General features: G+C 39.0%; 2 protein-coding genes across 2 annotated transcripts; both read right to left on the bottom strand.

Annotated features, from left to right (window-relative positions):
* Positions 1-402: 402 nt before the first annotated feature.
* On the bottom strand, positions 403-1,416 carry TAAR5 (trace amine associated receptor 5). Its single transcript, XM_008162436.2, has one exon. It carries the CDS (start codon positions 1,414-1,416, stop codon positions 403-405), a length of 1,014 nt encoding a protein of 337 aa, XP_008160658.2.
* Positions 1,417-7,178: 5,762 nt separating this feature from the next.
* On the bottom strand, positions 7,179-8,222 carry LOC103285086 (trace amine-associated receptor 4). Its single transcript, XM_008140414.3, has one exon. The coding sequence runs from the start codon at positions 8,220-8,222 to the stop codon at positions 7,179-7,181; it is 1,044 nt and encodes a 347-aa protein (XP_008138636.3).
* Positions 8,223-12,317: the final 4,095 nt, after the last annotated feature.

Raw genomic sequence — 12,317 nt, 5'->3', positions numbered from 1 at the left:
CTTCCCAAAGTTAGATTATGTGATATTTGAGCTTAAGGACACCTTAGAAGAAAAACAAACAAACAGTTACAAACCCTTCATTTTTAAAATGAAAAAAATCAGTGATGGGGGAAAAAGTCAAAGATTGCTGAAGTAGTTACACCAGGCCCTACCACGTGGTAAGACTAGGAAATCCTAACCTTGGTGCTTTTTTTCTCCACCTTTCTATCTTAGTTGTCTCAAGGAAGTAATGAATGAGGACTCAAATATTTTCACAGTTTTAATTTATCCAATAAATAGTTAGATGACTTATCTCTCTCTCTCTCTCATGCTCCAAAACTCATGACACCACACCACCCATTGCTACAGCATCACTCTCTTTCCTACAAAGCCCTACCATTTGCCTGAATTCAGGTCAAGGAGTCATTCTCGGTACAAATCAATAGTGGGTGTCCGAGGTGAGAAGATCTCCTGACTCAGGATGAGTTTCAGAGCCTTCCTGAACCAGCGGTAGGAAAAGACATAGATGATGGGGTTGCAGGCCGAGTTGAAGTAAGCCAGCCAGATGAAGATGTCGAAGACCAGTGGCGGTGTGATGAAGTTAAGGAGGCTGTCCACCAGCGTGTCAACGGTGAAGGGAAGCCAGCACAAGAGGTACATGCTCACAGCGATGCCCAGGGTCTTGGCAGCTTTTCTTTCATGTTTGGCAGCCCCAGCCAGGCTTTTGTTGAAGGCGCTGATCTGCTGGGCCTGCCTGGCAGCAACCACGAAGATCTTTACATACAAGCTGATCATGACGAGGCAGGGGAAAAAAAACACAGGGAAGTTCAACCAGCCCCAGAACTTATTGAACAGCAGCTGGCAACTGCCCACGCAAGGCATCTCTTCCAGCCACCGGCTGAGCCCTCGCTCAACTACATCTGTGTAGACAAAGAAGGCGGTGTAAGCTGCTGGCATCCCCCACCCTGCCAGGATGTACCTAAGGGCCACCCTGACAGTGAACTTGGAGGGATAGAGCAGAGGCTCACAGATGGCACAGTGGCGGTCAATGGAAATGAAACAGAGATGAAAGATGGAGACGAGGCAGAAGAGGGTGTCCAGGTAGGTATGCAGGCGGCAGAGGAAGTCTCCGAAGAACCAGCAGCTCTCCACTGAGCGGATGGTGCTGAGTGGCAGCACCAGCAGACCCAGGAGCATGTCAGCCAGGGCCAGAGAAAGCAGCAGGAAGTTGGTGGGAGTGTGAAGTGCTTTGAAGTAGGACACAGTGAACACCACAAACAAATTTCCTAGGACTGTAATAATGATGCCTGCTGCACAGGCCAGGTAGATGGCCAACCGGATGCCCAGAGGATGGACAGTCCTGGGGCAAGACCCATTCACCTGGTAGCAGAAGGTCAGGGGGTGCTCTCCAGCACCTAGGTGGAGGACAGTGCTCATTTATGGTTCCTACTCTTCCTCCTCTCTCTCTGAAAACAGGCCACCTGTCCCACACACCAGAAAAATGAAATTATTTGTCTGCTAAACAATTAGAAAGTGAAATCTAGTGAGGAACTAAAGGGCAATTTGGAACCTAGTACAATTTCCCTGGGCACTGAATCAAATGCACCCTGAAAACCAAATGCAGCATAGGATTCGAGGTCTCATGAGACTTGAATCGAGCCCTGGTTTATCTGATTGGGCGCTTTTGAAGCTAGTTTAGATGTTATCCTTAAGGAAAGAGAAGAAGGATGTAAGTTAAACGTTTTCTCAAAGAAAACATCTCGTTAACAAATCATTACTTGGGTAAAAAGTAACCTCTGGGTCCTCTTTTTTAGAATTAAATAAATTGACAATAAAATCAATAGCTTAAGCTTTCTAATAATATGTCAACTCTTCCCAAGCAAAAAAAAAAAAAAAAAATTCAGCGTACAAGTAATTGAAAGTATGAAATTGCCCTGTTTCAGTTTTGCATCCTGCACAATTTCTAAAGTTAACACACAATATTTATACATCTTGGGAAAACTATCTGATATGAAAAAGTAGTTTATCTATCTTAACACTAGTCTGTAAAATGTTTAAGCAAGTTCTCATAAATTGAATTCAGAGTTTCCAAGCTACTTACAGAGGTAGGAATCAGAATCACTTAAGGGAAAAAGTCCTTCTTGTAACAGATAGACATAGGTATGTAGAATCCTCTTCCATCTGCAAAGATGACAGATGTGCAATTAGTTAATGATCTTATACTCCAAATAGAAACTACGTCTCCATATGGTATGTTATGCAAATGAGCACTGAACGAGCACCAAGGGACCTGGTTTACACTATTCACAGGTCTCAGGAGTTCGCTTCCTTCTCAGTAGAGGATCATTATTTGTCCTGCCAATTAATTAGAGATGAAAATGAAATGCTGGATTTGTAAAGTCTTTAAATTTTTCAGTGAGTTTCACATATCCCTACTGCTTTAAGATTTTTTTGTATACATTTCTCTCAACAAGAGAAATCATTGAGAATAACTAACCCTAAATCCTTTGGTTTGTGACCCCCACACTGAATTTATCTTGTCTTCTTTAAGCTCTATGTTTTGTGCTGGTTAAGGAAATCACAGTAGATGAAGCAGTTCACCTGGACACTGAAGAGTTAGAATCTTGTTCTGCCATTTTTTAAAATCATCACTTATCCCCCCCCACCCCGTGTCTCCCCATCAGTAATAGTACCTACAATTAGATTCATATGTCTGTACATCACAAAGCTATCATCTCTATTTCTTTTTTTCTAAATATATTTTTATTGATTTCAGAGAGGAAGGGAGAGGGAGATAGAGATAGAAACATCAATGATGAGAGAGAATCAGTGATCGTCTGCCTCCTGCATGCCCCCTACTGAGGATCAAGCCGGGGCATGTACCCTTGACTGGAATCGAACCAGGGACCCTTCAGTCTGCAGGTCGACACTCTATCCACTGAGCCAAACCAGCGAGGGCTCATCTCTATTTCTTGATACCAAACCTTCAGAAGGTGGAATGCCTCTTGGTGAAATCAGTTTACAATATAAGTCAAACTGATGTTGCAAAAATGACATAATTCTAAAGGTAATAATAAATTACATCCATCAGCAAGGCCTGTAGGAAGAGGTGGGACAGGTCCAAACAAATGAAAAAGGTTGGCTTGTACTTTCACCTTCTCCACAAAGCCCTAGCTAAACCAGTGGTGATTGCTTAAGACTTGCCTTGTACCAAGTCCATGTGCGTGGAAATAGATTTCTGACTCCAGAAGTTAATCAGACCAGAAAGCCAAAAAAGGTTTTTAGGCCCTAGCCAGTTTGGCTCAGAGGCTAGAGCGTTGGCCTGCAGACTGAAGGGTCCTGGGTTCAATTCTAGTCAAGGACACATGCCAGGGTTTCGGGCTTGATCCCCAGTAGGGGGCGTGCAGGAGGCAGCCCATCAATGATTCTCTCATCACTGATGTTTCTATATCTCTCTCCCTCTCCCTTCCTCTCTGAAATCAATAAAAATATATTTTTAAAAAGGTTTTAGGTTCTGGGATATATTACATCAAAGCTGAAATGCAATATGCATAGTCCCACTTCAGTGGTTGGAAATGGGCCCTTCACTAAACCTGATTTAGCTTCCTGCACTGTAATTGAGTGGCTATGGTTTTCCTATTAGACCATAAGCCCCTTGAAGCTAGGATTTGAGTTTTCTTAATCTCTGAAGCATAAGCACGCAGAACAGCACATAGTAGCCGCTCACTAAATGTTTGTTGAACTGAATAGCTTTTACTAGTAATAGAAAGAACAAGGTGTTCATGGCAGTCACCATCCTGAGATAATGGCTACTTTATTCGGCCTAGATGAGTCCTGGAAAGAAGAGTATTAGATTAGGAATAATGATGGGATTGTTCTCTTTTCCTTGGACTAGCCTAGGAAGAGCAGGTAGAGCTGTAAGTTGTAAAAGTTCTTTATTAAGTTAAGAAATGGTTATGGTTATGACTACAGCAGAAGCTTCCACCTGCTCCTTCATTTCTCCTCTATTTACCTCTGCTCCTAGTGAGCAAAATTAAATGCTGGTCTGAAAAAATGGACCATCATATGGCCTCAAATATCAGTTCCTTGATGTTAAGTTACATTATGTTATGTTATTTTGAGGATCAAATGAAAAAAAAAAAGATTGTTTGCTAAATGAGTGGCTGCCCTTTCTGTGCATTCCCTCAGGTGCAATCCAAATGTCTGTTAAATTCCAAATAAGACGAGAGGCTCATCATGGAAAGCAAATTAGAAAGTGCTCCTGACATTGTGAGGTGCTCCATCACTCTATCAGGCCCTGGAAGGAGGTCTAACTTGGCCTGAAGCCTAAGGAATTCCTCCTGTTCCATTCATTATTCAAAAGAAAGGAGTACCTTAGCCTCTGAAGTTGCCCCTGGAATAGGGGCAGAGGAAACCTCCTCCTGAAGGATTAAATTACTGCCACCAGAAGAGAATGAACCAATACTCTCCTAAGCATCTTAAAACCTAATTCTGATTTCAAATACTGTTCTGTGAAAACGATAACTTACTGAAATCTCAGGACCTAAATATACTATATTCAAATTATCAAATTATAATTACTGACCTTTGGGAGATATAAATGTTCAACAGAACAGGTAGATCAAAAGGGTATTGGGAATTCTTAACTAATAATGTTATTGAAGGTGTTTTGGAGTAATGAGTAATTTCCCAATAGCAAGAGTAGATTTTAAAAAAGCGAAAAGGTTTATGAATGCATTTAGGATGTACGTCTGTGAACATTAGAAACCATAGGACTAGATGACCTACATAGAGGTGTGATGTCATTGGCCAGGTCAGAGTAGAGAGGGGTTGATTAAGCAAATGTTCCGATGTTACTATAAGAATTACTACAATAAAATATGCTTAACATTAAAATCTATGGTAATGTTAACAAATATTTTCTTTGCAACCTCCCAGTTTCTTAAGGTTATTGTTATGAAAAGCAACCTACTTCCTGAAAATATAGGCAAACATTAATGAATAAATTGCTCCAGCCACATATGAACATCCTAAGTTTGTATGTTCCATTTAAAAATTTTCCAATTTGTCAATCCATAAGATAGTGAACAATATTTCCACAGGACCCAACTTTTCTGCGAAGCACTTGGACTATTGACACATTAGGAAAAGAAAGGGACCACCTACTTTCTATTCTCAGGAAATTCACTACATGAGCATGAAAGCTTCTTTCTGTATGTGGCAGGCGTTTCTGAGTTGGTGAGTCATTGTCCACCATGTGCCTCTGCTGGCCCTGTGCTCAAGTTCCCCAGCACAACACTGTGCACTATAACCAAAGCCCATTAGGAGTTAAATTCAGTGCAATTTCTTCTTTGCATATAGGCTCTTTTCACCATCTGCCCTTCCAAGAGAAGAAGCCCCCACTGTCTAACAGTCTTTGTTTTATAATTGTTCATTTTTCTGAATTTGAGTTACTCTTTCTCATTTTCCTCAAAGTTTCTATGTTTTAGTCACCCATTGACTGTGCTCAGAGATTTTTTATGGGAAGGGCACCATGTCAAGCACTGCGGGATACCAACATGAATAATGTAAGGTTATAGTCTTGCATACAAGAAGCTTATAGGCTAGACTAGAGGCCTGGTGCACAAATTCATGCATGGGTGGGGTCTGTCCAGCCCCACCCCCGATTGGGGTGGGGGGGAGAATTGGGGGTGGGGACCGCTGCGGGGAAGGGTCTGCGGGTAGTTGGCTGGCCGGTCCTGCCTCCTGGTTGAACTCCTGGTTGAACTGCCAGTTGAGGGGACAATTTGCATATTAGCCTTTTATTATATAAGATGAGCAACTGCATACCTGTGCACACCCAACCCTAACACAAAGCAGGATTCAGAAGAGACAGGTTTGAGTCAGTGGGGTGGACATAGAAGGAAAATGCTGGATATGTTTAGTTTGAGATCTTGAGGGAAAATAAAAAAAAGATACTTTACTGATAATAAAAAATGAGAAACTTGGGGAAAATGATAGGGATGAAGATGTATATATTTGAAGGAAATAGGTGGTAATTGAAGCTGTGAAATTAGAACAGGGTTTCTCAACCATGGCATTATTGAAATTTTGAACCAGATAATTCTTTGCTGTGGGGGGCTGTTCTGTGCATTATAGGATGTTTAGCAGCATTCTTTACCTCTGCCCTCTAGATGTCAGTACTACCTCCTCGCTGGTTAAAACAAACAAAAATGTCTCCAGGCATTGCCAAATATCCTCAAGGGGCATAACTCTCCCTGATTGAGAACCACTAGATTAGAGAGACAGAAAGAATATTATAAAAAACCAAAATTTGGTGAAATGGGTTTATGGGGTAGGAGAAGGAGAGATAGACATAAGGACACAGAGAAGAGACATTAATTGAGGCAATAAATATTATCCCAAAACTCTGGGATAGTGAAAGAACTTCAGTTTATGAATGAAGCTCAGGCTTGGTGAATAATTAGTATGTGCACACACACCCACCCACCCCGCAAGAGAGATGGACAGACCACCTCTCTACATGCATGCAGGCCACATGTGTATATAGATAAAAAGTATATATTGAAAAAAAGAAAGAATATGCTTCTAAACTTTTTTATCCATTCTTATTTAATAAGACAGTTCAATTTGATCAAAGTATTGCCAACCTCACATCAACTCATTTTGAAAAGAGGTTTAAGTCAGTACCAATGAAATTGGAAGTAAATACAATTGTCTGTTTCCTTCTCCCTTTCTGTCAGTCACATGCTTCATAATTCAGGCTTCCAGTACTCTCAAACTCTCTCCCTGCTCCCCTAAATGTAACAATAATCTCAAGAAATACTTAAATTGTACATGGCTATCAGTGAGTGTGAACACCAACTGTGTCCTCTCTTCCGATGTTTACAAGAGAAAAAGCAAAAGACCCTTATTATTTAATTTAAGCCAAAGGAATAACTCTAAATCTCTAATTTGGAAATTCAGGAATCAGCAAGAGAGTGTCTTCTTATTGGAGGTGCCTTCCTCAGAACCCCAGAAATTAGACACTTTGGCAGCTCTGGTATACCAAGAGGCCAGATTTAGTGCTCCTACTTAGATGTGTGTTGTATCAACTGGAAGAATCTTCTTATCAACTCTGTCCATGCCCCTACCTTTGGGTAGGAAGAGCATCCAAGATTCCTTACTAGGAAAGAATCCTAGAGAACAGAGAGCATTGCCTAAGCATGTTCAAGAAACAGGCTTAGGGTGGAAGAGTCAGGATGGAAGATCATTCCTGTGACAATCATCCTCAATGCCTTGCGAAACCAAGGATAAAACATGCCATATATAATGGGATTGAAAGTGGAATTAAAATAACCCAGCCAGAGGAAGATATTATACAAATCTTCAGGAGTTGTAAAATTGATGAAAGGGTCTGTAATCGTCAAGAGAAAAAAGGGCAGCCAGCACAACACAAACACTCCCATGACTATACTTAAAGTCTTGGTGGCCTTGCTTTCTTTTTTGGATGATGCTTTCATTTTGCTTTCTGACCCAACCTGTTTCATCATAGAACCCATGCCAATTTGCTTAGCGTGCTTCCTGGCCACTCTGAAAATGTATATGTAAATCCCCACCATTACCGTCCCAGGAAGAAAAAAGGCTATAAAAGAGGCCATAACCCCCCAAAATTTGTTAAATATCAACACACACAAACCTGTGCAGTCAATGGCTGCAACAAAATCTTCTGCACCAATTATGTTTAATTCTGAGAATACCAGGCCAAAGGCAAAAAAGATTGGAATAGACCAACTGATGAGCAGAAAGAGCTCTATGACAGGAATGGTAATTTTGGTAACATAATGCAAAGGGTCACAAACAGCATAGTAACGATCCACTGAGATGAAGCAGAGGTGAAAAATGGAGGTGGTACAGAGCATGATGTCACAGCAGCTGTGGACTTTGCAAAAGAGATCTCCAAAGTACCAGCAGGATTCGATGGACCGGATCATACTGAAGGGCATGACCACGCAGCTCAGCAGGAAGTCAGTGGTGGCCATGGAGAGGATCAGGAAGTTGGTCGGGGTGTGGAGCTGCTTGAAGTGGGTGATGGCAACGATCACCACCAGGTTGCCCAGGATGGTCATCACTATAGCACCAATCATGACAAAGTACATGGTAGAGGCGCTCAGCACAGACCTCACATTTCTAGGGCATGAGTTGTTAATCAGAGCAAAGCAAAATTGCACTTCTGCGGGGTTCCAAAGGTCAGGTGAATTCATTGTCTTGGTCCCTTGGGTACTATGAGTCTTTTGCAAAAGTACTGTGTGCCTCTCCTTTCTGTGAAAGAAAGGAAAAACAATAAGAATCATTGGAAACTTTTCAGAGGCCCAGCTAGCTGCGTTTCCAATCCCTGGTGGAATTTCCTGCTGTTCAGGAGCACTGCTTTGGATCCTGCTGCTTAATACACACAATATATTCAATTAAAGAAACATTTCTCCATGCAATGTATACAACACAGAATTTAAAATTTAGAACAATATAAGGTAAACTAAAAATATGCTAATGTCTACAAGAATATACATGAATAATCTCAAAATAAAGGGGAAAATATCTCAAATGATAAATTCTGTAAATCTCAAAGTTTAGCTCCTTTCATTTAGCAGCAATTTCCTGAATTCAAATTCAGGTTGAGGTCATTTTGTCCACAGATTTCAAATTCTCATATTGGAAACAAATTTGACATGTATGGCTGCTCATTTGTGTGTGTGTGTGTGTCTCTCTCTGTGTGTGTGTGTGTGTGTGTGTGTGTGTGTGTGTGTGTTTTCTAAAAAACCTTAGTCATTTATTTAATTTTTAAACATCTTTGTTTATTGAATTTATTGGGGTGACATTGGTTAATAAATTTAGATAGGTATCAGGGATACAATTTTATAATACCACGTTCTGTGCTCATTGTGTAAACTGTTGCTTTATATAATTTAAGCTGTTGCTTTTAAAATGTGGAATTAATGGGACTGACTCACCCGAGTGTGACATGGGTTTGATTTGTTTTTCCAGTGCCGGGACTGGATGTGTAACTCTGATGACCAGTGACAAGCATTAGTGAGATCTAGGGCCAGGTTAGAGAAGTGGACTTTGGCCTGAGAATAGATTAAAACTCCCTGGTCCATTGGGAAAACAAATCCATAACCACATCCTACCAGATTTACTTGGAAAAGATATTAATGAGAATAAAAGTACCTTTGAAAATAATATTTACAGTATTTGTTACTATAACTCAGCATTCTTTCTAATGTGTATTAGTTGAAATCTTGACAGTATAGCACATTTCATTTGCTCTGAATGTAGTAATTTAATTTCTCAGACTAGCATTTTTCTTTAAAGATATTTTAATGGTAGCAATCAAATATTATGCTACTTAAGTTGAAATTGACAAATCAAAACATAGAGAAGTAAAATGTAAGAAGGACAAAGACTTATTAACTTTTTTAATAAACTGTAGCTATCAATTTTGAAGTACACAGAACAAATTATCTCATTACTTATCACTTTGGTTTCTAAGCCCTAAGATACTGAATATAATGGAATCTTAAAAATCTAATCACCTTCTTTACTTAATTAATTGATTAACTTTATTCTGCCTCTTATTGTCTTTAGGTTTGAAATTACATTTTTTTAATTTAATTCTTTTTTAATGTTCTTTTAAAAATTATATTTAAAGATGGCTAACAATTACCACAGCATTACTTAGGTATTTGTCACTGTATATACATAGACATAGCATTTCTAATACAAAATAGTATATTCTTTAATATTTCATGGTATAATTTTTGGAGTTTAAAGTTTCATTTTTGAGAACACAATTCTTAAAAGATCAACATGATTTAACTCCTATGTTTATAAAGGAATTTTATTTGTTGAAAAACACAATGTGAAACAGCTGCTAAAAATTAATAGTATTATCTCATATTTCTGATGTATGATTATATATTAGGGAATATTTAAACCTCTAGATATTAGATTAAGACAAAAAGACACACATTGATTTAAAAAGTTATCACATGGGTGAATTGTTAAGATAATGTCAAAGGTAATAATAATTTTAAGCCCCTAGCTAAGCTTTTGACCAAAAATTATAGAAAACAAATAAGAAAATACAAATATGACTGCTGGTCTACTGCTCTGTTTAAAAAAAAAAAATTGTCATGAAATTAAATGCAGTTAGAGTTTTGTTTGTTATTTAAAAACTGAACAGAATAGAGATTATTTTTCTTTGAAGATTCACTTCCTCAAAAGATACAGTAGTTTTTTAATAAAACAGAATGAAGGAAAACCCTCTTTGACATCTCACTTTTATCATGGAATGTAATATTGCAACAACGAACCAAATTAACAGCAACATTGCAAACAATTATCTAATGAAAGCATAGAGAAGTGTTAATTCTTTTTGCCAGGAGGTAAAAATAAACATTTGTTAACAACCCTGGAGAGGAGCAAAGATTGCATTGTTTTTCAGTTCAAATCTAGGTCTTTAAGGGAAAAGTTACAGAGTAAGGAAACAGACACAAAGACTCTGAAATAAAGATTTCGAAAATCTAAAAGTTCCTCAGAATTTCAAGGAAAAATGTGAAAAAGGAACTATGTGATAAGTTTTCCTTAAGTATTAAATACCTAACATTTTATTAAGGTCTATGTATTTCCCTACAATAAGAAGGAATATATTCAACAAGCTCAATAATATGCTGTAAATAAAGTGGAAAATTAGGAGAGGACACAGCATACCTGCTTTATCAGGCATGATTTTTCTTCTCTTACTGGTTACATAGCTATGAGTCTTTCTCTGAAAATGCTTTTATCTTATTTTGATGTACCTCACTTATACAATAGTTTGTTTAGTTAAGGGAGGTTATTTATGAATTAGATTTAAGAAAGATCTGTGGTAGGTCTTTCTCTCATTGCCTCTTTAGAATTTCAGTGATTTAAAAGAATGATCCAGACTTACATTCATAGATCAGTATTTTAAATATGATTCTTTTCACCATGTATAAAAAAAACCATAAACCTATTTGATCTTTTCCCTCTCTTAATGTATTCTCCTTTGGTTTACCATAATTTGTTTGGCTAATTAGGTATTTTGGAGCTAAAACCATTGAGAGGTGACTTATCTGTTGTGCCAAAGTTTCTTACCATGAAAAGGAGCATTGTGCTCCGCTGCTCTCTTGCCTGCTGATTTCCCCCTAGAACATGTACTGAGGCCCCAGATCTCATAGGTAGGCTCCTGGCAGGCTGCACTGCCATCAGTATTTATACACAGAATATGCCTCCTGCGGCTGTATTACCTGTGTCAACAGGACACAGGTGTGTCCTTTAACAACCTGCAGTGTGCTGCCAGCGAAGAGATCACAGCAAGTCACTAGAGAATTGGCTCTGGGAGGATGAGTCTGTTATGTGCTATCATCCTATGACTTCTAAGGGATAACGTGGACTAGCCTCACACAAGGCCAAAGTGGAAAAGAATGAAAATATGAAAGGGAGGGAGAGAGGAAGGAGAGAGGGAGGAAGGAAGGAAGGGAGGGAGGGAGGAATTTTAATTCAAATGCAACAAATGCTCACTTCACTTATTACCAAAGACTAGATGTTTTCAAACAGTGAGTTCTTTGAACCCTACTGAAAATCTGACTCATCTATATCTTTTCATTTGGCTGTATGCAGTTAGGGATGTTCATTCACATTGCAGTTCATTGTGTGCAGTTTTCCAAATAAAGGTCTTCGCCCAAACAAAAAGCAGTAAGAGCCATGTTTCAAACCAACTGAATAAAAACTCCCATGACTATGTGTCATGGAAAAATAGCATGCCGGCTCCAGAGGCCGATCCTGAAGCAAAGGAGTGGAGGGGAAAGGGTCAGATGGGTCCTGAGGCAGGGAACATGAGGCTTCAGAAGACAGTTTCTCTTGCATTAAAAGGTTGTTAGCCTCAGTTCATTTTTAAACCTTCTTTCAGAAAAAGGCAACTTCGGCTTCCTGATAATGCTTGAAAGGCTCAAAATACAACGTGAAATAGATGTTCCATTCCGTTTTGCAAATGTCAAAGTTATTATTGTCCAATTTGGTTTTAAGAAAGTAAGGTTGGATATTTCAAAAGTTCCCCACAATGGCCATTGATGTTTTTAATGACTTTTGGAAAGATCAGTCCATTTAAAGAATGCACATGAGAGGGACTGATGTTTTTAAACATCAATTTGGGTTTTATCTCTCACCCTGTTCTTTGGGTATAAATCCGCATTTGACCTTCATAGAGTTGGTTGAGTCTAATCTCTCTCTCCTCCTACTACAAAAAACTCCATTGTAGGAGCCTCCCTTGAATAAAGTCTGCC

Source organism: Eptesicus fuscus, chromosome 10 (genome assembly GCF_027574615.1).
Source record: "Eptesicus fuscus isolate TK198812 chromosome 10, DD_ASM_mEF_20220401, whole genome shotgun sequence".
NCBI classification, from domain to species: Eukaryota; Metazoa; Chordata; class Mammalia; order Chiroptera; family Vespertilionidae; genus Eptesicus; species Eptesicus fuscus.
This window is presented reverse-complemented; position numbering and strand designations above follow the sequence as displayed.